Source organism: Carassius gibelio, chromosome B3, assembly GCF_023724105.1.
Source record: "Carassius gibelio isolate Cgi1373 ecotype wild population from Czech Republic chromosome B3, carGib1.2-hapl.c, whole genome shotgun sequence".
Lineage (NCBI taxonomy): Eukaryota > Metazoa > Chordata > Actinopteri > Cypriniformes > Cyprinidae > Carassius > Carassius gibelio.
Window position 1 is genome coordinate 24,901,321 of NC_068398.1, and position 24,861 is coordinate 24,926,181.

At 38.8% G+C, this 24,861-nt stretch overlaps 2 protein-coding genes and 1 pseudogene across 6 annotated transcripts; 2 read left to right on the forward strand and 1 right to left on the reverse strand.

Moving 5' to 3' along the window:
* Nucleotides 1-23: 23 nt before the first annotated feature.
* Nucleotides 24-5,361, forward strand: LOC127953784 (BTB/POZ domain-containing adapter for CUL3-mediated RhoA degradation protein 1). The gene is made up of 7 exons (XM_052553079.1): nt 24-199; nt 1,621-1,897; nt 2,179-2,348; nt 2,479-2,565; nt 3,455-3,507; nt 3,843-4,038; nt 4,126-5,361. The coding sequence occupies exons 2-7, from the start codon at nt 1,657-1,659 to the stop codon at nt 4,375-4,377; spliced, it is 999 nt and encodes a 332-aa protein (XP_052409039.1). The 5' UTR covers nt 24-199; nt 1,621-1,656; the 3' UTR covers nt 4,378-5,361.
* A 422-nt stretch (nt 5,362-5,783) lies between these two features.
* Nucleotides 5,784-18,009, forward strand: LOC127953561 (HIRA-interacting protein 3). 5 transcript variants are annotated; one of them, XM_052552751.1, is made up of 8 exons: nt 5,784-5,952; nt 6,545-6,665; nt 8,223-8,358; nt 8,443-9,042; nt 9,116-9,282; nt 9,626-9,776; nt 10,109-10,207; nt 17,513-18,009. In XM_052552751.1, exons 1-8 carry the CDS (start codon nt 5,885-5,887, stop codon nt 17,704-17,706), a joined length of 1,536 nt encoding a protein of 511 aa, XP_052408711.1. In that variant the 5' UTR covers nt 5,784-5,884; the 3' UTR covers nt 17,707-18,009. The 5 variants fall into 5 exon arrangements, with proteins under 5 accessions (XP_052408711.1, XP_052408712.1, XP_052408715.1 ...); XM_052552752.1 differs by having other exon boundaries at nt 8,229-8,358; XM_052552755.1 differs by lacking the exon at nt 5,784-5,952 and adding an exon at nt 6,044-6,209 and having other exon boundaries at nt 8,229-8,358.
* Nucleotides 18,010-21,709: 3,700 nt separating this feature from the next.
* On the reverse strand, nt 21,710-23,045 carry LOC127952296 (vitamin K-dependent protein C-like; annotated as a pseudogene).
* Between the last annotated feature and the right edge of the window lie 1,816 nt (nt 23,046-24,861).

Below are 24,861 nucleotides of genomic sequence, written 5' to 3' on the forward strand. Positions count from 1 at the left end.
AAAGACACTCCTTTCGAGGGGAAGCAGCCATTATCAACCCACAACAAGCACGAAAGAGGAAGAAGACACCCTTACTGCAAGTTAACAGAGGAAATTATGATTTGGTGAAAAAAAATCATGACAGGCTTAGTGTTATAGATGTAACTGTCCGTCGCGAATTCTTTATATTTTGAGCACCTTATCGCGGGGACCCAGCTCGGTGAGTGTCGCTCGTAGACAGCCAGGACGTTACTAATGTTATCAAGAGCTAGCTCATGGGCTAATGAGCTTATCAGTATAAGACACAGGCATCATATTCACTAGACGTATTATGTGGATCTGTTTCTCTTTAACCGTTGGTTGTCAAGTTATCAAATGGTTGGAAATATATTTGGTGTGGTCTAGACGAGGATTAGCGAGATCTCTCAGCTGGATTTAAGATCTTACTGAATATGTTGACCTAATTCTGTCCGTTTCCTCTGATATTAGCACAGAAACACATCTGTGGCCTCCCCAGTGGACTGGACAGATATTCACAAGCCTTTGAGTACTACTGAAGTGGTGCTGTATTTCACATATGTTTTAGTTTTTAAGGAGACCCCAGTGGGATCTTTATGTTCTCTAGAATGACGGATGATAAAAGCATTGCTCTGTATTTCATAGATTATGTTTCTGACTTTCTGGATGCTTTCTTTGTGTTTTCGGATATCGTTACAGTGGTTGTCACAGTTTATGACTGTGATGATGGTTCATTGTCACCTTGTTCGCACATATCTCTGAAGATGTCAGAACATTTATTAATTTATTTTGCTCTCATAAAATTTTATGTCTTCTGTACATATGTGAAATCCTGTGAGTAATCACTAGAGATCGCTTTGATGTCCAGACGGCTAAATTTACTTTTAAAGGAATTGTTCAGAGTCAGACAGAAAATGCTTTTTTACATTATCATAATTTACTGTATATTCTTTAAAAAACAACATGTATGAGTTTTTGCAGATATTTCTGAACAGTCTTTTTCATATAAGGACTGGGGCAGTCTGGCATCCGAAATGATAAAAAGCATATAGTTAAAATAATGATAAAAGTATCTATGTGACTTGTGTGCTCTATTCAAAGTCTTTTGAAACCATGTGATCATTTTGAAATCATTTAAAATAGATGCTCTTCACTGGAAATGTTGCCCTTCAGTGGGAAACTGTCTAAGTTGAACTTAACAACTGGATTGGTTTAATTCAATGAATATATGAAGCATTCAGACCAGTTTTATTAACTGGATCAACTGATTTAACTCAAAATATTAATTATTGATCCCACACAAAGTTACTGTTTGACTTTAGAATTTATCTGAATATAATGCATGATTCGTGTGGATAATTTTTTTGTGATGCTTTTTTGCTGTTTTTTGGCTCCAGTCCAGTTAAATAACATGAATGAAAACAAGTATATTCTTTAGAAAGTCTCCTTTGGTGTTCCATGGAAGAAAGAAAATGATATCCATTTGTAATGACATGAGGGTGATGAAATATTTACCAAGTATTCGAGTTTGGATGAACTATTCCTCAACCGCTGCATTTCAGAATGACTCAGTTCTGTTTAAAACATCTCATAACATTGTGTTTGTGGGCTCTATATGTTTAGGCAGCGAACAAGCAGTATTTGGTTTCTGCTCCCCTGATGTCTGCCGAGGCATCTGGTTCATCTGGCAGGAATGTGGTGACTGTGTCTGGTTCTGCCTCATCATCCTCCAGCCATGCTGGGGAAGAAAAGGCCGGCAGGAGCCTGGCGGGGAGTAAGTATGTCAAGCTCAACGTGGGGGGAACTCTCCACTACACCACGGTCCAGACGCTCAGCAAGGAGGACAGTCTGCTCAGGAGTATTTGTGACGGAAGCACAGAGGTCACCATAGACTCAGAGGGTAAGAAAAAGCAGGAGAATGTGGTGTTATACACTACCTTTCAAAAGTTTGGTGTCTGTAAGATCTGATCTCATCATTATCGAGTCTTTACATGAACAAACTAAAAAGACTGAGACAGACTAAATCCAGATGTACTTCCTAAAGTTACCTGAACAACTATCTGCAGGTGTACCTAGGACAAAAGCTGTTTGTTACCCCCGTTCCCAAGCGTTATTCTACAATAACAGATGCAGAAACTAGATCAGAGATGTATATTTAAATATTTCTTGACTTGTTTTAAGGCTGGGTGGTACTGGACCGATGTGGGAGACACTTTTCCCTGGTGCTGAACTTCCTGCGGGACGGGACAGTTCCTTTGCCGGAGAGCACACGGGAGCTAGAGGAGGTGTTGAAGGAGGCGCAGTACTTCAGGCTGCAGGGTCTCGTACAGCACTGCCTCAGCACATTACAGGTGAGAGGAGCCTCTGGAGTGGGTCTCTAATATAGCAGGTCTATAGAGAAGTGGATTGCTGTTTTGAGCCAAGGAAGGTGTTTGACTGCTGGTCTGTCACTTACTAATGGCTTGCTTGATGTTGATGCAGAAACGCAGGGATGTCTGCAGGGGATGTCACATTCCTATGATCACTTCAGCCAAAGAGGAACAGAGGATGATAGCCACCTGTAGGAAGGTGAGATAACCGAGCAGAATATTTACTTCCCCCCCGTGGACCAAAACAACACAAGATAAATGATATCTCTTTAGACTGCATTGTACCGGTTTTGCCTAGATTTTTGCCCAGATTCAAAGTCTGGAGGAGTTAGTGCTTGTTGCCAGAAGCTAGAGCCAGTCTGCAGATATTGGTCAGCTGTGAAAGTTGTGTAGTGTACAATGTGAACAGACATGATTTCATCCTGTCAAGCTGATTTTGGAATGCATGTTATCTTTTTTTGTCATGCATCTCCTAAAAATGTGGCACAAGTTTCTGTTTGCATTTGTTGCGTCAGAACCACATGAAAGTGTAGTAGTGTGTAAATTATTAGTCATGGTAGACCTTATGAAGTATATAATGTCCAGTTTTGCTCTCTAAACATTTACAGTGTTGCCAAGTGTATGATGCCTGGTGTTTTAAATCTCTGTATAGATGTTAAAGTAAGACGTACAGTTCTTTTTTATTTGGGGCAATTTTGCTACATGTTCTCTTTCAGATTTCACATTCAAGTGTTTATTTTATTTTGTTACACTTTTTTTTAGTGTCTATAGTTTAGCTCATATTTAATTGAATAATGCACCATTTGCATATTTAAACAACATTTCAGAATATGTTTAACACAAAATAATATGAATAAAATACATATAAATAAATACATATGATTAATTAGCTGGAGAAGTATGGTGATATCTATTCATTTTCATCTGTGGTGTCTTGACTTATGACATTAAATGTATTCCAGCCTTTAAGGCCTGCTTTATATGGGCATGTAGTATGGAGCTCTGAGGAAAATGACATTGAAAATAATAAAAATGGCAATGAGATTTTTGTGGTCTTTGTTTCATAAATAATCTTGTCCTCATTACAGCCAGTGGTGAAACTGCAGAATAACAGAGGGAACAATAAATACTCCTATACCAGGTACATTCAGCCTCTGCCACCTATTCATTTCAGGAAGCATATGAATCATAATGTGACTTTACTACTACTCTATTATTCTGAATATAAATGAATAATTGTAGTCATACACACACAAGACATGTGGCTCTTGTAATTATGACAGGTTACTATAGGAAGTAGTAAGAAAATTATATTGAGACATTGAAATGTTCCTGTCTGAGCATAGCACTAGTAATGCCAAGTTCATGGGTTCATATATAAAAATATGTATGCTAAATATGTAAATGTCAATGAGAAGTGCTGTTTTTCCATCAAATTGACCCTGTTTTTCCATCAAATTGACCCTGTTTCCTCAGCAACTCTGATGATAACCTTCTGAAGAACATTGAGCTGTTCGATAAGCTGGGGCTGCGCTTTAATGGCAGAGTGCTGTTCATTAAAGACGTGTTGGGAGATGAGATATGCTGCTGGTCTTTTTACGGCGAGGGACGCAAGATTGCCGAAGTCTGCTGCACCTCTATCGTTTATGCCACTGAGAAGAAACAGACCAAAGTGAGCAAAAAGGGACTTGAACGCTCTCGTCTATGTGTATAAATGTGTTTTTTAACTTCATATTTTTTTTTTTATCTGTTCACATAGGTTGAGTTCCCAGAAGCTCGAATCTTTGAGGAGACACTCAACATTTTGATCTATGAAAATGGGCGAGGCTCGGGTTCGGGAGGCATGGCCCTGCTGGAGTCAGGGGGCGTCTCGTCGCCAGGTGTGGGCCAGTCGGAGGAGGAAGGGGCAGGTGTGGGAGGCGGGGATAGGAGGGTGAGGCGTATCCATGTGCGAAGGCACATTATGCATGACGAGAGAGGTCATGGACAGCAGACTGTCTACAAAGACTGAATCAGAACGATACAAAGACACTGTACTACCAGTATGCATGTGAACAGTGGAAAAGTTGAGGTTGAGGAAAGAAAGACAACTTTGGTATGTTTAATACTGCACTGAAATGGGAGGGGCGGGGTGTGGGGGGGGGGTAATTATTGGCTAGTTTAGAAATAATACTGAAGTTACCACAGTGTGGTACAGTTTTATTTTCTTTCTGTAAGACATATTTACCTTTTTCATTTTTTGTCAAATTTTAATTTATTATTCAGCTAATTTATTGTCCAGAATTTTCACTTTTTCAAGATTCAATGTGAAATAAGTGTATTTTTTTGTTTTGATTTGTTTGTATGGGCCGTGTGAAAGTTGATCTTTTGGTGATTAATGGTAAACTGTGATGTATGCTGACTTGAAAGGTACATGGTGGGGGTGTCGTGTTGTCTGGGACTGTCAGGTCTTCTGGGAAACTGACCAAATGTGCAACGCTTGTTGTTGCTGCCATTGATAGCAGGAGCTCCAGGTTTTAACATCCTTTTTGGAACATACAAGGAAAACATAAGTAAATCATTTTTCACAACTGTGCCTCACCATTAGTGTTTAACATTTTCAATGGGCATGTTGATATTTATAAACCTAATATTGTGTTGGTTTAAAAAGAAAAAGATTGCAATAGTTTCTAGCATTATGTACATTCTAAAACAGAAGCCTGCAAAAAAAAAATATATATATTTCAGGGTCATTTCTAGACAAACATTGCTTCTTTGAATCACACTAGTAGTTACCACTACGGTACAAATCCCTTCATAAAATGAGTTATGTATTATTGACAAATGTAAGCCATAAATGTATGCACTCACTGTTCTAGACCAAAAAACACCCCTTAATTCTGCCAATTAAACTAGTATATGTGGAATGCCGTCAAGATATTGTTTTGGAATTTTATTAATCAACTGGAATTAATATTCCATTAACATTTTCAATAAAAATGCTTTTTGGTAAAAACCCTTGTTAAGTTATTTTGTCTTAAAAATAGCAAAGAAAGCCTATTTCAAAGCAAGAGAATCAGTCATAAAAAGACAATAGGTTATAACCGTGTCAAAATGAAATTCATACCAGATGAAGGATGAACATGTTGAATACGAAAAGAGTGAGAGTATCTTTTTTTTTAAATGGAGCATATAAAGTAGCTTTTTAAGACTTGTCCAGCAACTCCATATGAACATATTTGTGACCAGGGACCACAAAATATATAAGGGTCCACTTTCTGAAACTGAGAATTATACATAATCTGAAAGATTATGACTGGTTTGTGGTGCAGGGTCACATATTTAAGTGAATACATGAAAGAAAGGCTTTTAATAAATGTTTTTATACAGTCCATGGTTCTGACCAATGCTACTAGCGGAAATTGTGCGCGATGACGTAAAGTAACGTAGCCGTGCACAGCAAAGCGCGCCAAGCGATACACTCACTACGCACTGTGTACGCAGTAGAGCAAAAAGTGGCGCATGTGTAAATAAAAAACATGGCTAAAGAAGAGGAGGCGATCCGAAAGTTCGTTGTGAGAGAACTACAAAAGTGCTCGGATCTCAGGTAAACTGCGATTTGAAGGCAATGTCGAAAGAGCCTCCAAAACGGATGTTGTCATCACTAAGTTACATATCACTGAAAGCTATGTTAGTGAGTCAGGGCTGAATCAAACCCGCTGCTTGAGACATTTGATAACGCGTGTCCGGTCTCACATTGGCTAGTGTGTGACATGAAGGATAAATAAACATATAAAGGGGTAGTTAGTCTAGGAGTTTTGCATGAAGACGGTCTCATCGCACAAGAAGCGCTTGAATTTGCAGGTAACGTTATCGTAAATAAATTTGATCAAGCGATACTACAATCACGTGTGACGCAGCTTACGTAAAAGTGCTTGAAGGAAATACTGTAGTACAGTAGTATGCTTGAGCGGTTTTACAGAGAGAGCACAAACATCTGTCTGTACATCACTTCACTCGTGTTAATGCACGAGATCCTGTAAAGTGTAAGTGTGATTGTGTTTTGTAACTCGTCCAAATTATGTGAAGTGTCAAGTCATGTGACATTTTTCATTGGTTTATAAGGGTCAGTCAGAATGGGATTTGCTATTGTGCAGTTATGTACATGTTTAATTTGCTGTTGATCTGCCATCTTTTAGCACCCTGACTGTAGGCATTCTGCGGAGGAGATACCTGGAGAAGGTGGGGAGAGAGTCGCTCAGCATCGACCACAGACAGCTGATGAAGAAAACTGTCGAGGAGGAACTTTTGAAGATGCAGGTGAAGAAGAGGTTTTGAAGTCATGTGGTCAAAAAAACTATCTTTTGCTAAGCTTTGCCCTGTGGTTGTTGGTGCAATAATCTCTTTGAATAAATTGATTAACAATTAGTCTGATGTCTTCACAGGGTGAGGTTTCACTCTGTACATGCCTAAACACGGAGTTAAATTTTTTTTTTTGCATGTTTGCGGTGTCAGTGTCACTGAGTGGATGGACACAGCTCTAGCATTGTGCATCCTTAGTAGACTTTGTCAAGTTTGTCCTGAATTAACGTTTTTGGATTCTAGAGGGAAAAATAAAACATGCTCTTCTTCAGAATCAGAATCACACTTATTGCCAACTACTGTATGTACGAGGAATTTGTCTTGGTAAATTGGTGCTTGACAAAGACAACAGAAAAATAATAGAACGATTAAGAATAATACAGTCACAATACAGTCGTTGGTCGTTAGCAGAGTGGGGGGCTTTAGGTATCCAGTTTGTGATCTGTCCGAGTCCTTTCCAGACAGAGGTGGAGTCATTAGCTGAAAATTGCTGTTGTAGTTTGTTCACACCAGTGTAGAGTTTTCTGTCACATTTGACATTTTCCTCTTATGAGTTTGTAAGGCACATGACTAGGTGTCTGCTGTTAAGTATCTAGTCATAACATTCTAACTCTACATTGTTTCACACTAGGCAAGTTTGGCACAGCAATGTTGGGGTTAACAAAGCAAAAGTAGTTAATTAAATATTAAAGATGTGCGGGAGATGAGCAGGGTTTCATAACCTGGGCCGGAACCCTGATTGTAAATTCTAAAAAGTAGGAAAAGATTCTAAAAGTGTGAAATGTTCCTTTACCTGGGGCTAAAGTGGGGTTTAGAATGACTGAAACTCAGGGTGAGGTGCAGTGTGAAAATTAAAGAAATTAAGCACTTTTAGGCCTAGAACTAGGCAATAGTTCAATTAGGACACTTAAGTAGTTTTTATTAACATGCCTTAGAAAAAAACATTACTGGTGTGGATTTTGAGACGAAACCGAGGCACTGATTTATTTTAGGAACGGTCAGTGCAAGTTTTTTTTAGTTAGAACAGCTCAGATTTGCACTGTAGTCTGGGTTAGACTTGAAGTGTTTGAGTAGTGCGGTTTTTGGTAAAAAAGTACTTATAAACTTGGCTAGAATGGGGTAAAATAGACTGGGATGAATTGTAACACTGCAAAGCATTTTATTAGCAGTTTTTCTTTAGAATATTATGTTATACATAACATGGTTATAATCTGTTATGTGAACATATTTTGTTACCATGAATATCTTAATTATACTAAATGAATTCACACAATAAACATTAATACATTTCTTTAATACTTTTCATTAATACCAATTACTTTTCTTGAGGCAATCAAATGATGCTTTTGCATTTATTTGGGAATGATTTTGGAAACAGAACAGAAATCAGTTTGAAAGGGTCCAAACATAAAAAAGAAAAGAGCAAAGGCTTGTCTGATAATATGGTGAAGAATAATGTGATTTGTCAGTAACCTTTTAGAGTCAAGGCTTAGCAAACTGACAACGTTCTTCAAGTTTCAGGACAGCAGCGATGATGAGCCTCTTATTAAGATTGTGAATCCTTCAAAGAGCCAGAGCAAAAGGAAAAGGGCGGATGAAGAGAATGAGTTGGGAAAGACAAAACGATCACGGCTGGAGGAGTCTTCTCCAGGTAACTGTGGAGTATTTGTTGAGTTTGTCCTTGTTTTTTCTTATTGGATGTGGCATGAGTAACGTCACGTTCTCTCTTGTCCAGATTCCCCTGACTCTGGAATAGAGAAAGCTATAAACGAGAGAGAACAAAAAGAGGATGAAGCTGAAAGTGATAAAGACATGGGTGAAGTTAGTGAGGAGGAGCAAGAGGAAAAGAACATTAAGAAAAAAATGCAGAATAAGAGACCAAGCAAACAGAGCAAACAGCAAGGAGAAAGTGAGAAGAAAAAGAAACTGAAGGAGAAAGGGAAGGTGAAAGAAAGTGACGAAGATGAGGAGTTGGAGGATTCTGATGAGGAGGAGGCAAGGCCAAAAAAATCATCGAACGAAAAGAAAAAGGATTCAGACAGTGAGGAGGAAATCAGTGATAAACTGGCTTCGAGTGATTCTGAGGATGAAAAAGTGAAGACGCAGAGTAAAAGAAAAGATATCAGAAATAAGAAGCCAGTCGAGAGGGATATTGTGAAAGAAGTGGAGAGACAGGTTTTTGGGAGCAGCTCTGAGAGTGAAGAGGAGAATAACAAGAGCGCTAAAAGAAAAAACAGGAGCAACTCTGAAAACGAAAGCAGCGGAGACAGTGAAGAGGAAAAAGATCCAAAAGAGGATGCTGCTAATTCGTCCTCCAAAGAGATGGAGAAAAATGGTAAGAGTCCCTTAGAGGTCAAAGAGTCTGTATGCTTAAACTTTTCTCCTAACATCTCTCTTTTTCTTGACAGAAGAGAAATTACAGGACAATCAGGAGGAGGCAGCAGAGGACTCTGACTCCTCGTCTCTTCCCTCAATGGAGGACGAGTATGAACAAGAGAAGGACAAGAACGAGCAAAAGAAAAGTACAACAAAGAAAAAGCGCAATGAGGAGAGAGAGAACACAACCAGAGGAAAGGCAAGATAAATTTGAGAACAGCTCAAATCACAAAAATGACACGTTTCACTACTGTGTGTTATATTTAAGCAAGAGTGCTGATTTTCAACCATACATTACCCTTCAGAAATATGGGGCCAGGAAGGTTTTTTTTTTTGGCTTAAGTAGTAAAGACTAAAGTAAAGTAAGGACAAATTCTACTTCTGTATTTATAGTTTTTTGTAACAACAAGAATTGGTCAGATGGAGAATTTCAGTTAGATTCTCACATAAGTGGACGACATGCTGTCCGTGCCCTTTATTAAACCCAATTTTTGTCAGGTATGTATTGATTATTATATCTCACAATTATTTTTGACCATCAGGATGAAGAAAATAAGGCAGTGTCCAGGCTGAAGCGCTACATCGCCCTCTGTGGTGTGAGACGGAACTACAAGAAGCTGTTAGACGGCTGCCGATCAGTAAAGGCAAAGGTGGCTGTGCTGAAGAAAGAGCTGGAGGAGCTGGGTGTGGAAGGTTAGTGTGCATGTGTGAACAGAAGGGGAATATGTATACAGTTTGCTCGATCATTTCAATGCTTTGATAAATGTGCACATGCAAATTTGCATTCCTTCTGTGTTTCTAATCATATATATGGAGTAACTAGGTTGCCTTTCAGTGCATTGCTGATGCAAAATACAGTCCTACACATTACTCAAAAAAACTAATATCATATAAATGTCAGTGTAATGAACTTTAGAATACATGTTTTTTTTTCCTTTGTACACAAAGATATTTTATGTTGTATATGTTATACCAAATGTCCATAAGTGCACACTCTTATTACCTATTAAATATGTCTGTCTCAGGTCAGCCCTCCATAGAGAAATGTAAAAAAGCTCGACTAAAGAGAGAAGAAGCGCAGGAACTGGCTGAGCTGGATTTAAGCAACATCATCGCCACTCAGGGTAATGACGCTTAAAAATTTTATCTACTGTTGGAAACGCAGAAGGTGAGACCAGGAGACTCTTGGGTATCTTCAGCAGACATCTTTATTGAGAGCACTGTGTGGCGCTGCAGTCATCAATAGACTTTCAGACTGAAGGTCTGGAATCCATGGCAGCTTTCATTCAAACATGCCATAGTTCAGCCTCTTTTGAAGAAGAAGAACTTAGACCCTCTGGTTTTGTCTAATTTTAGACCCATTTCTAAGCTCCCTTTTATTTCAAAGGTTTAGAAAGAGCTGTGCTAATTCAGGTCCAAGAATTTTTTAAAAAAGCTGATGTTTGTGAACAGTTTCAGTCTGGTTTTAGGTCTCGTCATAGCACGGAGACTGCTCTTTTAAAAGTTTTTAATGATCTGTTCTTACACCTTGATACTGGCAACTGTGCCATCCTATTTCAGCTTGATTTGACTGCAGCCTTCGACACAGTTGATCATAACATTCTTCTGTGGCGCTTAGAGCACTGTGTTGGCATAAAAGGCACTGTCCTAAATTGGTTTGAGTCGTATTTAACAGACCGATAAATTCCTGTACAAATGGGACAGTTTTCCTCCTCAGTGGCCCCTCTGACCTGTGGGGTACTGCAGGGGTCAGTTTTGGGTCCACTCCTATTCACCCTGTATATGCTCCCATTGGGATTCATATTCAGGAAGCATGGCATCTCCTTCCACTGCTTCGCTGATGATGTGCAGGTGTATCTACCACTAAAGGTTCCAGCAAAAGAATCTTTGCAGGCCGTGATTAACTGCATGAGCGATATTAAGACATGGATGGACCTAAACTTTTTAAAACTTAATGAGAATAAAACGGAGGTTGTCTTGTTTGGTCGTCCAGAGTTGGTTCAGGTTCTTACCAGCTCCCTTGGCCAACGAGCACCTCATTTAAGATCCCATGCCAGGAATCTTGGAGTGATTGTTGACAGTGCTTTTAAACTGTATAAGCAGGTCAGTGCTGTGGTTAAGTCTAGCTTTTTTCAGCTTAGACTGATAGCTAAAGTCAAACCGTATCTGAGACAGGCTGACCTAGAAAAAGTTATTCATGTTTTTATTACCTCTCGCCTGGATTACTGCAACTCCTTGTAAACAGGCATTGGGAAGTCTGAGCTCTATCGTCTGCAGCTTGTACAGAATGCAGCAGCTCTCCTTTTAAGCGGCAAGGAGAGTCGGGAGCACATTACTCCAGTGCTCTCATTGCTTGGGCTAGCCCCAGATTACCTTACAGACCTTCTATGATTGCATAGGCCCCCCAGAGACCTCCGTTCAGCCAGCTTGATGGTCCTGGAGGTTCCTAGATCGAAACAGGAGATCCAGTGGTGATCGAGCCTTCTCAGTGGCAGCTCCCATTCTCTGGAACTCACTGCCCTTAGCTGTGCGGACTGCTAGTAGCCTGTCCACTTTTAAATCATTGCTGAAGACTCATTTGTTTAAAGTAGCTTTTGGCACAGGGGAGCCGCCTTGATGAATGTGTTGTATTCTATGTGTACCTTTATTTATTTATTTTATTTTATTTTTTTATTGGAGGATCAAAGATGTAACATTTTACAGAAAGTAAAACAGGTCTCCAGTTTCATTTTGTCTTAAACAACTATAACATCCACAACCCCCCCCCCCCCCAAAAAAAATAAAATAAATAAATATGTAAATAAAAATAATAATAAAAAGTTATATTTAACCACAATTTTTTTTCCTTCCCCTCTTCCATTTCGTTTGTTACACAGTTCTTCAAAGGAGTTAAGGATTTACACACTAAAAAACAAGCACAGACCTGCATACCCACATTTCGAAAGCAGTTGGTTAGCAAGGCTTTAAACTTACACTTTCACAATTGTTGACCAGGCCACTCAGTTCCTACCCCATGAAGGCAGTTGACCACTGTTTTGATTAAACCCCCCCCCCCTGCTTCTTGTTTAATTTGCATTGCCGAATCATTAATGGGGAAGCATTCACTTTTCTGATAATTAAGTTTGTAGCCAGAAAAAGACCCAAAATTGTTCAGTAGCGATACAATTACGGGGACGCTGGTTTCTAGATTGCTTATATAGATCAAGAGATCGTCTGCATACAGAGAGATGCGATGTTCCTCAGTCCCACGCCTAACCCCCGTAACACCAATGACGACTTCAGTGCAAGCGAAAGAGGCTCAATTGCCACTGCAAATAGGAGCGGGGATAAAGGACATCCTTGACGTGTCCCACGTGACAGGGAAAAAAATTTGGAATGGGATTGATTAGTTTGAATACATGCTTGTGGGGACGAATAGAGCAGACGAATCCATGCCAAAAACGTGTCCCCAAACCCAAACCTTTCCAATACGGAAAACAAGTATTTCCACTCCACCCGGTCAAAGGCTTTCTCCACGTCCAGAGAAATTACAGCTTCTGTAGTCGAAGAGGGACTGGGGGAGAAGATCACGTTAGCAAGCCGGTGAATATTTGAAAAAGAGTGACGACCCTTTATAAAACCAGTCTGATCCTCAGAGATTACTTTAGGGAGAATGGATTCTGAACGATGTGCCATCACCTTGGCTAAAATTTTTATATCAACATTTAGGAGAGAAATAGGCCGGTAAGAGCCACTGCTGGTAGGGCCCTTATCCTTTTTGAGGAGTAGTGTAATCTTAGTTTGTGTGAGGGTTGGAGGCAAGTAACCGTTTCCCAATGATTCGTTAAATACTTCTAGCATAATAGGTACAAGATTATCTTTAAATTTCGTAAAAAATTTGGGGGGATAACTGTCAGGTCCTGGAGATTTCCCAGTTCGCATGTCTCCGATGGCTGCAGTGATCTCTAACTGTGTATGAGGTCGGTCTAACTCTTCCCTGTCTCCAGGCTCAATAGTAGGTAATTCTAAATTATCTAAGAAACTGTTCATATTTGTAACATCTGATGGGAATTCAGACGTATAAAGTGTAGAGTAAAATGTAGCAAAAGTATTATTGATTTCCTTTGGGTTGGTGACTATATTTTGATCTTGATCTTTCACTTGGGGTATGAGCCGTGAAGCAGCCTGTCACTTCAGCTGGTGAGCCAGCAATCGACTAGCTTTGTCACCGTACTCATAGTAAGTGCTTCGGGTCCGCAATAATAAGTATTCAGCCTGGTTGGTAGATAGAAGATTACGCTTAGACTGTAAAGCTATCCGTTAGGGCTGCACGTTCTCAAGTTTTTCATTAACCGTTAACCGAGGCCCTTAGCGGTTAATACTCGGTTAACCATAGTGTGCCATAGTAACCATAACCATAGTAATTTCCGGACATTGGCCGAAAAAAAAGGTATGTCCGACAAAATTTAATCTCTCCGGTCAAATTGTCCTATTAAAACTGCCTAATAATGCCGCCCATTAACACAATCTGAATTTGAGAATAAGCCTAAAATGTATAAGGCAAAAGGTAACAAGCAGAGTCCGCGGCCGCCTCGCTAAGGCTATGACTATGACTATGTTTGACACGTACAATATTTGAAAATCGATAATTATTTATTCATTTAAATTACATTTATATCTGAATTTATGTCAACCTATAGACTTTCAAATATCAAAATGTCATGAATTAATATGTATTTGTGTACAAAATGACATATAAACATATTTTCCTATTATACTTTGCCTGGAAACGCTTCCAACAAGGCGTCGGTTCTATTTCTAGCATGCACGCGTCGAGCCGCGCCTGACCCGCGCGTCTCACGCAGGCAGTCGGCAAGCTCTAACCTGTTAACATGGGAACCGAATTAAAAACAGACACGCCACGCAGCTGAGATGCTTTCGCCACGCATCCAGTGTGTCCTGACCGGCCCTTATGATGCCCAGGTGTTGGCTGTTGAGATTACAACAACGAGGTTGTACTTGAAGTATATCTAAGCACTGTATTGCAATACTTGCATTTTGCCTCGTCACTTGTATTAGCCCGCTTCATATTAGAAAAATGACTTCTTCTTGTGGACATTACAAATGTCTGGGAGCGCTCTGGCGGTCTCTGGTGGTGCAAAAATGTATTACAACTAAATTCAATGTAAAAAAAATAATCTATTCTTGAGAAAGAATGGTGGACATGAGAAAAGAAAGAGAATTGTTTGGAAGTCGGATTTTGAAACCTCCATGGGTCTAGGCAGCCATTTTGTCTCATAAAGTCTGAGAAGACCCTTGACATTACAGATGGTGAGGCAGATTTAGGGCTAGATTTATCAAGCAATGGGTCAATTGTACAATTGAGATCCCCTGCGAGGATCAATCTATGTGTATCTAAATTAGGAAGAGATGACAGAAGCTTATTGGCAAATTCAGCATCGTCCCAGTTAGGGGCATACACATTCACCAAAAGAACTGGTGTTTGAAATTAGAGGCCTGAGACAATGACATATCGACCATTGGGGTCTGCCATTATTGCATATAGTGAGAATTGAATTCGTTTATTAATCAAAATTGCCACCCCTCGTGATCTATTATTAATTTTGGAATGGAAGATATGATTAACCCATGCTTTACGGAGTCTGGTGTGATCTTCTACCCGTAAATGTGTCTCCTGGAAAAACAAAACATCAGTTTTCAATTGTTTAAGATGGGAAAAAATCCTAGTACGTTTCACAGGACCATTTAACCCCTTAACATTCCAGGACAGAAACCTAACTGCAGCTCCCCCTACTGGGCTTGAACCGCCTGCATTATTTATCATAGAAGACATCTAAAATGTGTATGATTAGCCTGAACCACATTATGAAAGTGCATTTGTGGTCATAAGTGATGTCAACACACACTGTATAAAGTTGTGTAGGGAAAGAATAAAACAGTAATAATAATTAACTTAAGATACAGTTTAACATTACTGTGTGCATCCTTAAAAAATAGTGTTGTCGTGTAAACAAAATGTTCCCCAGTTCTCATTAAACTTAAGTTGGAATGAAAAAACAAAACAAAAACACCTTAACAGCCCAAACCTAGATTTTCTTCCCCAAACGAAGAAAACCGCAGGAATTCCCAATAGAATGTTCTTGTTATTTTCCGTCTATATATTAGTCAAGCAAACAAATAGTCCCAAAATCAAACTATCTAAGCCGAAAGCTAGGTTTACTTTCACCTTCTCATAGATAGTCTGTTCTCCAGCATACCGGTAATTTACTCTCCCCAATGAAGATTGTAAAACTCTCTGGCCTTCTCCAGAGTCTCGAAGAACAGCGTCTGTCTTTCGTGAAGGACACGGAGATAGATAAGAGCGAACCTGACGTTTTTCTTGTAGAGGAGGGATTTCACTTCTTTAAAGGCGGCTTGTTTCTTGCCAAGTTCCGCGCTGACATCCTCATGGAAAAATACCTTATGGCCCCTGAAGAACAGCTGCTCTCGTTTCCTCGTTATTATGCGGTGTTTGTTTTGAAAGTCGTGGAAGAGAACGAGGAATATTCTCGGCCGTTTGGAGCTAGCGCTGGAGTCCACGGTCGGCTTGGGTCCCACTCGGTGCGCGCGGGAGGTGAGGAGGGGGTGCGGAAAGAAATCTTTACCCAGGATTTCTTCGAAAAATTCTGTCATGAACTTGAATGTGTCTGGCCCCTCCATATGCTCCGGGATACCGACGACTCGCAGATTGGACCTACGGGAGCGATTTTCCAAATCCTCCACTTTGTTTTTCAGCCTCTCGTGCGGTGCATGTTGTTTCGATAGCCTCGATACTGTCGCTGTGGCCATTGAGCCCTTCCTCCATGTCATGGATACGTTCTTCATAGGAGTCAAGAGACGATTTTACCAATTCTAGGGCCGAATGCCGAAATTGGTGCCAGTGCCTCGCCGAGTGCCTTTTTCAGGAGGGAGTCCGTTTGCTGTGCGAGGTCGGACAGAACCACCGTGTGTAACTTAGCAAGATCAGCAGGTTACTCCGAGCTTGGGCTAGCTTGTGTAACGTTAACGTTAGCCATGTTGTCTTCACTTGTGGTATTTTCGTCCATTTCAGTCGTTTTTTGCCCTCGGTCGCGTCTCTTTGGCCTCATTTAGTTTTGTAAAGTTAAGTCTTAATGTACATGTAAAAAACTCAAGGGGTGCCAATTTCATGCCAAAAAAAAGAGGTAGAAAATAAAAAGTTATTCGGGAGCCACTTCTCACACGTCTGCTCGCTACATGTTCAAACCAGAAGTCCCGTGTACCTTTATTTTTAGCATTTTGTTATTTCATTGTTCTTATTGTATCAGTGTGTGACTAACATTGTGTATTTTACTGTGAAGTACTTTGGTAGGCCCTGGCCTTGGAAATGTGCTATATAAATAAATGTGACATTGACATTGACATTGGCCAAAGCCCGCCTATGGGGCTGTTTGACTGACATGTCAAACAACCAGTCACAGTTCCTTTCATACATCGTCACGTTTCGAGGCGTGGAAATGTAGCCACAATAACAGACTGGAGTGTAAAACTCATGCACCTATTTAAAAGAATATATGCCGCAAACTTTAAATATTTCACATACTTTTGAAAATCCAAGATTTAGTTGATCCTGATAAGCGCTCGTCGTCACAGTTGTAAACACAATGGCTTTCTTCTTTCATGAGGGGGCTTGGCGCCACGGTATCTTTGTTTCCAGGCGGAATGTTAAAGAACGCGACACACACGTCTCACGGAAATCCTGTAGAATTAAATCAATCCGATGACAATTTTGACATTCCTGAAGTGTTTCCACTTTTGTGTCCCATATGCATCAGATGTTTAGCCAACAGTCCATGGGTGTGACGTCTGAGACTGAGACTATCAAAAAACTAGCTAAGGCAGTGATGCATTGTAGTTTATAAACATTTCAGGGGACAGTGCTTAAAAATAGAGACAAGGCACCTGGGTGACAACCTTAAACAAAGCATGCAAATGAAGTGTTCAGGTATAGCAACCTGCCTAATTTCACAAGTCCTAATCCAATCAGCATAACTACTAATAGACTGGGGCAGAGGCAGCAGGGGCCTTTACAAACAAAAGGTGAGAGTCTTCGTAATCTGGCTCATTTGACTTACAATAAAAGGAAATGGCAGGATCATCTTGCAACAAACTTTAACAGAATGTTTCATTTGATGTCATCTTTACTAAAAATCTTCACCTTAGTTTTTCAGGTGATTGTGTGTCAGGATATAGGATCAGTAGATCATTTTAAAGGGTTTTTAAATGTTCAATCACACACTACTATAGATACATTTAAATTCAAGGTAAAAAAAAAATTAACTCACATGAAAACATAGAAATCTGAGAGTTGTAAAAATGTGATTTTACTTTGTTTGGACTGTAATCTCACGAAATGAAACTTTGTTCATCAGGACGTCCCAAAAGAAGAGCAGCTGCAGCAGCATGGCCCCCTGCACAGAGTGTCTCTCCTCCCCCCTCTGCCTATAAACGTGCTGTGGACTCAGACTCTGATAGTGGAGAGAGCCACAGAAACACAGGGCACAAGAGAGGAGCAGCCTGGGCCAACCTGCAGGGAATCATCAGTGATGACGGAGAGAGCGACTAGGCCACAAGTGCCTTTCCCGACCATCTGTTTCACCATTATACAGTGCATTCCTTAAGTTCACCCACTCTGTAATTCACTATGGAAAAAAAGATAAACTTGTTCTCATGAATCAATTGGTACATTGGCAAGAATTTTACATGTTGTACATCCTGTTATTGTAGGATGTTGTTGGATTTCTGTATAGTAAGTTTGTTCTCTCTATTTGCGTGTTTTACAATTGTCAGTTTGTACTTTATATTTAAGTATCTTAAATGTGTTTAATAAGGTTTGTGTAGCTTTGGAAATAAAATAACATATATTGAATATATGTTTTACATTGTCTCTTCCTTGTTCCAGAAGTGCACTTTGACTTTATGTAAATGAAGCAATGCATTCTCGAAAGGTTACAGCATAGTAAATAAGTTCTTGTTTTCAAGGAAGACATTGCAAAGAACAGCTTGGTTATGTTTGCTCTTATTGTAGAAATTCAGACCTTGTGTTGAAGCTAGTAGTATTAAAAAAAAAAAAATTATTTTAATAGTGGGAATGCAGTGGTGAACAGCTAGGCTATGGTGACTGCCATATGGAAACATGCACCTGAGTGAAATTTGGCAAAGTGTTAGCATTTTAACATTTCTAAATGTGTTCAGTGTCCCAATGTATAAAACAGTTTATGTAGCAAATAAAAGTAAACACTTCAATGATTTTGTAATTTTTTCCCCATCTTTATGCTGGTCATGTACATGTACACTCCTTTGCTTACTTTACAATAGTGGTGTACAGTTATTAAAATTAATTAACACAGTCAGAGCAATACTTATGACGTATGCAGGTAACATGAGTTCGATTTCTGGCTTGTGGTCCTTTTCTGGTCCAGTCCCCGACACTTCTACCATGTTATTCCTGTCTCACATAAAAAAGGCATTAAAGTAAACTTTGAAAAGTATACTTTTAAACCACAAATGCTCATCTTGCACTAGCTCGACCTCACACATCACATTGGAAAGGTCATGTGTGACGTAGGTGGAAATACCGACCCAGTGTTTACAAAGCAAACCTGCAAAGAAAGTCAAACGCCCATTACAAAAAAAGGTCAAGCAATGACGTCAGATGATTTTGAAGTTGGAGGAGATGGAGTATTTCGGCCTACCCTACATTACTGAACCGTGTTTGAATTGAATCCGATCAACTGTGGTTCACCAGCCTCAAATAGGGATATGCCTGTGTCGAATTTTCATATTGCGATTATTTGCTAATGCTTTTATCAAGGTATAGGGAATTATCCCGTTATTGAAGTTTAGTTTTTTTTAAAAGTCATAATACAGTATAACAGGTTAAATGACAAAAGTGAAAGTGATGTGACACACACACACACACCCAGAGCAGTGGGCAGCCATTTATGCCCGAGGAGCAGTTGGGAGTTCGATGCCTTGCTCAAGGGCACCTAAGTCATGGTATTGAAGGTGGAGAGAGAACTGTACATACCACAATTCCTGCCGGACCGGGGCTCGAACAACCTTTCAATTAGGAGTCCGACTCTCTAACCATTAGGCCACGACTTCCCACTAGTCGCAGCTGCTTTATTTATGGGGTTTCCAGGGTAGCGGCTGCATTTTCTGCAGTTTAGCGCCATCTGCTGTCAGAGACTGAATGTGCTTTCATTCAGCGCATCTCTCATAACTTTACTCTTATAACAAATAAGATAAAAAATAACTGAACATTTAAATACAATAAAGTCATACAGAAAAAATATATAAAGTTAACAGCTTTACACAGATTAAAGTGCAAAATAACTATAAAGACCAATTGGTATCACTTTAAAATAAGACCTCATTAGTTAACCATTAACATTCACAATGAGAAATAGCTACATTTGCTAGGTAAGTTATTCATCTTTGTAAAAAAAATAAAAGTTTTAGTTCATGTTAGCTCTTTAAATAATAAAGTGCTACTCTTGATTTTAACAATGTGTTATTAAATATTGGAAGATTAATGAATGTTCAGAAGAAATTTTCATTGGTAGTTTGCTAACTTAATGAATTAACTAATGTTAACTAATGAAGCATATAAAGTGTGAATGAACAATAAAGAATCAAAACGCTTTCAAATAATATCTAAGGCATGTTGTAGTCCAGATTAAAAGGAAAAAAAAAAGTTTGAAAATAAATAGCGTATTTAGTCTAAATATTTAAGTATCTGGCGCTTATTTAAATATGTTTTAGAAAGTAGCCAGCTGCTTTATTTATGGGGTTTCCAGGGTAGCGGCTGCATTTTGTGCAGTTTAGCGCCATCTGCTGTCTGAGACTGAATGTGCTTTCATTCTTCTCATGCATGCTTGTTTATATCAGAGAGCACATGCCTCTTACAAGCAGCATACAGTGGGTGTTGTGCATTTTGACCAGTTAATGGTAAAATTATTATTACAATTCATTCCAAATTCGAAATAATTTGTATTATATAATTTATTTAGAAGTGCGATAACAATATCCTGCATATTCATTACCGCTATCGAAGTACCGAATACCGGCAGGTCGAGTCTTAAATGTCACTTTTCACAGAGATTGAGGATGTGAATGATAAAAGAGAATCTTTCAAATCCATCCACCAATAATTTATGAGACACACATTGTAGATTATTGTAAACTAGAATGGTTTAAAAGAATGCTGAACTAAATAAAATATTGGTTAAGAAAAGGTTTGAAATAAAAAAAACAGCTTTTTCATCATCAAAGAGCTGTAACCATAAAAAGACAGAGTGAGACTACAAGAAAATATCCAGCATCCAATACTGTGTGAAAGTAAAGAAATTAATTCTGTGGGCTACATTTTTGTGTACTATTCTTAAAGTCATCATAATAATTATAATAACTATATTTGCGTACATTGCTTTAAAATATCGTGACACTATAGTTTTGTGATACAGTGCATTTACCCTTGTGCCAATCAGTAAAGGTGAAGGTGGCTGAGCTGAAAAATAAAGCTGGAACGACTGGTTGTGAGGTTGTGTGAGGGACATGTGAGAAGTCACATGAGCATTAGTGAATCTCCCTAATTCTATTCCAATCTTGATAATGCTCTGCCTAATGAGACTAACTGCAACAGTGGTTGTGTTTAACTAATTAATGCTAATCAACTTCAAATTTTCCCATTATGCAGAGACAAACAAGAAAAATAGATGGCATGCCAAACAGTGCCATGATGCTAAATATAAGCCAGACCGCAATTGTAGTGCACAAAGAAGCAGGACAGTAAAAAACAAATCAAATACAATACAATGCAAAAGACATTCACGTAAATACACTTTTTATAAAGATATATAATCATGCTGAACTGAATGTTTTAGGGACTTTACCATGTGCTTGCAAGCTGCCAGTTTTATAAGCAACTATAATCACAATACAGTTTATTTTTCAAGAGTGGAGAAAATCAATAACTTCATTGTCACCTGTACTTTACATTAAAATTCTTATTATTTTTTTATATGTGTTTTGTTGCTTGTAATAATGATTTTTCACACCAGTGTTCTTTTTACATAATATATGTCCCATGTCAGCCATGTCAAAAGGATTTAAAATTTTTACGTTTTATTAAATGTCCCAGATATTTGGGATTTTATGGTGCTTGAAACATACAGGTAAACAACTGAATTACAATAAATAAAAACATCACAATCTTATATTTTTATTTCGCTTTATTCAACACAGTGAATGAATAATACATGCATTGAAAATACAGAAAAATTGATATATGATCACATTGCAAAGGATACTGATCGATTTTAATCAAATCATACTTCCATCCATGCAGTGCACTTGTAATGATGTCAATGAAGATCATTTTTTTTAAAAAGCATGCTGAACTACATCAAAGTTTTGTTTCATTATAAACATATTGATGACCCCAGGGTCCAATAAATATGAAGGGTAACATCAAAGAAAAGATGAGAAGAAACACGTTTCACCTAATTATGAGACTGTGTACAGCAAACTATCATCATGATTACAGAAGTGTATTCATAAAATTATCATCTCACATCATCTTTAAAAAAGTGGAAGAAGATGAGAGGGATGATGGAGAAAGTGAGAGCAGGGAAAATGAGATGAGGCTAACTGAGCCTCCATCAATCAGAGAAAGAATGAGGGGGTATCGGACAAATCCAGGCTCGCTGCTCCTTGTGTAACTGCGGATCCATTCCTGATATTCAGACACCCTGACATATACAGCAAAATTAATAAGATTCACCACAAAAGACCGTGACTCCATACTGAATCCATATGGAGCCCTGCCTAGTGACCAAGGGACTTCCAGCAGCTCCCTACTGAGACAAACACTTTATATTTACACCTCTACAGTAACAGAAGTAATGCAGTAATGTGGTACAGAGACACCGAAGATGAAGCAAGAATGAGATAACAGTTCTAGTCTCCCAGTTTTATAGAGAAAGTCATGCATTTTAGATAAACAATGTTTGATAAAATGAATAACTGAAGTTTTAGATCACATGGGGTTTTCTCTCCTTCATCTAAAAATCCAGCACACATCAAGTTGTCTGTAATGATGCCTTCATAGGTATCATTACATTCAATGTTGCCCACAACAGGGGCTTCCACTTCCTGCAGTATGTCACGAAACAACAGTATTTATATCACACAAAATAAAGATACAGATCAGTGGAAACATTGTAAGAGGCATCATGTTGTTCCAGAATTTTAGAACCTCGATTGGGTGTAATTATTAAGTAACGTTTCTCACCTTGGTTTAGGTCCCATCCAGTGACCCAAGCCTCTGTACCAGCAGCAAAAGCACTCCCAGCAGCAGCCAGACAGACTGGCTTAATGTAATCAGTGAAAGACACTGAAGAAGAGAGCTGGAGCATTGCTAGACTGACTGTTATATTTGGGATGTTTGATGACTTTAATCACTGCCCTGGATGTCTCATGTGGGTTTGAGCCGTTTCGGGTCAGACGGCCCAAGTAGATCATAATGTCAGACACCCTGTTGCTGTAAATACGTTGGTTTTAATTTCACTATTATGAATCCACATCTATATATATATACACACACTATATGATATTTGGACACTTGAAATTCATAAAAACATGTTAATATTAAACTGGGCCACTTCGTACTAGGACACAGTCAACTGCAGTCAGAACCCGACTTCAATTCAAAGACCGTGAATGCTGGCTTGCCATGGCCAAGAGCCTGCTGTAGCATTCTCCCCTCCAAAAATCTTGGTGTTGAGGGGGGCTCTGGTGGTGAGAGAAAAGATTGTATGAGAAATCCATGTTTACACAAAAAACTACTGCGTAACTGTACATGATTTTGGTCTGTAAGAACTCACCATCTAACTGACCCATGCAGCCTTTTATGAGAAAACAAATAAAATAATTATCATTATTTCAAAATGATAAAAAGTAATGACTAACTTTAAATAATGGTTAAAGGGGGGGTGAAATGCTCGTTTTCACTCAATATCCTGTTAATCTTGAGTACCTATAGAGTAGTACTGCATCCTTCATAACTCCAAAAAGTCTTTATTTTTATTATATTTATAAGAGAAAGCTAGTCTGTACCGATTTTTCCCGGAAAAACACGAGCGCCTAGAGGCGTGGCGTGTGGGCGGAGCTAAAGAATCACGAGCGCCAGTAGGCTTTTGAGTTGAGAGCGTGTGGAAACTGTGACACAGATCCAGAGGCTGAAATTTAACAAGAGCAGCATCAGCAAAGCCGGTATGCTATGTGCCATGTACTGAAACTGTATATATTTGCTTAGCGGTTTTGGAAAATGACTAAGTTCCACTTTATGTCGTCTTTTTTTTTTTTTTTTTTTTAAGCTGTACATGTGGAAAGTGCAGTTTGATGACAACATCGCATGTTGTTTACTTGATGTGCTTACGCGCTGATAGCTAAGTTAACAACACAGAGATATTTGAAGCAGTTTTACTCACCGCATGTGGTTCCAACACACAATCGTGACCCTTTTCCGTTGGGACTGCATTATCCTTAAGAAATAAACGATGTGCAATCCGAAATGCAGGGAACAAACAAAAACACTTGCACAACTCCGTTGATGCTCTGTAAAAATAAACTCCATCCACTGGTCCCTTAATGCTGTTTCTCTTTTGGTAATCTGTGCAGGGTTGTCTTGCCCTGGCAACCAAAAACACACTTCTTTTGTGACTTTTCGCGACGCTCTCGCTCTGATCAGGCTGTGCTCAGCCTCTCAGTGCTCTGCTATATGGGAGCGCGCGCTCTTCCGGCAGAAGAGCGCGCACTTAGGACCCATATAAGGAAATTCCGCTCCATCTAACGTCACACAGAGCCATACTCGAAAAAAACTTTCCGAAACTTGTGACAAACCGGAAGAGGTTTTTTTGGAACAAAAATACTCCTTCAAACGTACAACTTAATTTTTGAAACTTTGTCCATGTTTAGCATGGGAATCCAACTCTTTAACAGTGTCAAAAACTCAGTATGCATGAAATAGCATTTCACCCCCCCCCCCCCCCTTTAACATTTCCTATAGAATAATTTACATGCCTATTCTGTTTTGGTTTAGTTTTAATGTTCCCTGTTCCTCTTCCTTAGAGTTTATGTAGTCTCCAAGTTTGTTACCATAGATACCTATTGTGTCCACCTGCCCTTTGTTAGCTCTCTCATTTAGTATGTGCTCCGTTTACATCTAGTGGTTGTTCTGTTCCTGTGTTTGTTATTTTGAGTTATTGTTGCTTAAAGTTTTATTGCTGTGACTAAATCCTGCTTAAACTCTTATTTGCTTCAACCACCATGACACCAGTTTTCACATTCAGTGCATTTAAGCCTTCACATTCTATGCTTTAAATATATTTACAATACAAATTTTTTTTGCTGAACATTTTAAAAAATGAGTGACAATTTGTTTTTCATCTGTATTTAATCTGAGATTATTATGATTTAATAATATCATATAGATTTTAGGTATTAACTAGGGATATACAACAAATCAAACAAACAATATTTTCTTAATAGCATAATATATAACTTCACATTTAACATCAGTTATATGGCTTATGTTATTACATTGTCATTTTTCATTTTTCATCTTTCTTGAATTGAATGCTGCCATTTTATATGAGATTGTGTGAGCTAAATACAAAGATTTATAAACAAGTATTCAATTATTTTTCTGAATTAG

Bases quoted from the DNA above. Each gene is read 5' to 3' on its own strand.
- LOC127953561 (XM_052552751.1), top strand. From the start codon at position 5,885: ATGGCTAAAGAAGAGGAGGCGATCCGAAAGTTCGTTGTGAGAGAACTA. The intron at 8,359-8,442 runs GTAACTGTGGAG...TCTCTTGTCCAG, and splicing joins GCTGGAGGAGTCTTCTCCAG to ATTCCCCTGACTCTGGAATA. The intron at 9,283-9,625 runs GCAAGATAAATT...TTTGACCATCAG, and splicing joins AGAACACAACCAGAGGAAAG to GATGAAGAAAATAAGGCAGT.
- LOC127953784 (XM_052553079.1), top strand. From the start codon at position 1,657: ATGTCTGCCGAGGCATCTGGTTCATCTGGCAGGAATGTGGTGACTGTG. The intron at 2,566-3,454 runs GTGAGATAACCG...TCCTCATTACAG, and splicing joins TGATAGCCACCTGTAGGAAG to CCAGTGGTGAAACTGCAGAA. The intron at 4,039-4,125 runs GTGAGCAAAAAG...CTGTTCACATAG, and splicing joins CTGAGAAGAAACAGACCAAA to GTTGAGTTCCCAGAAGCTCG.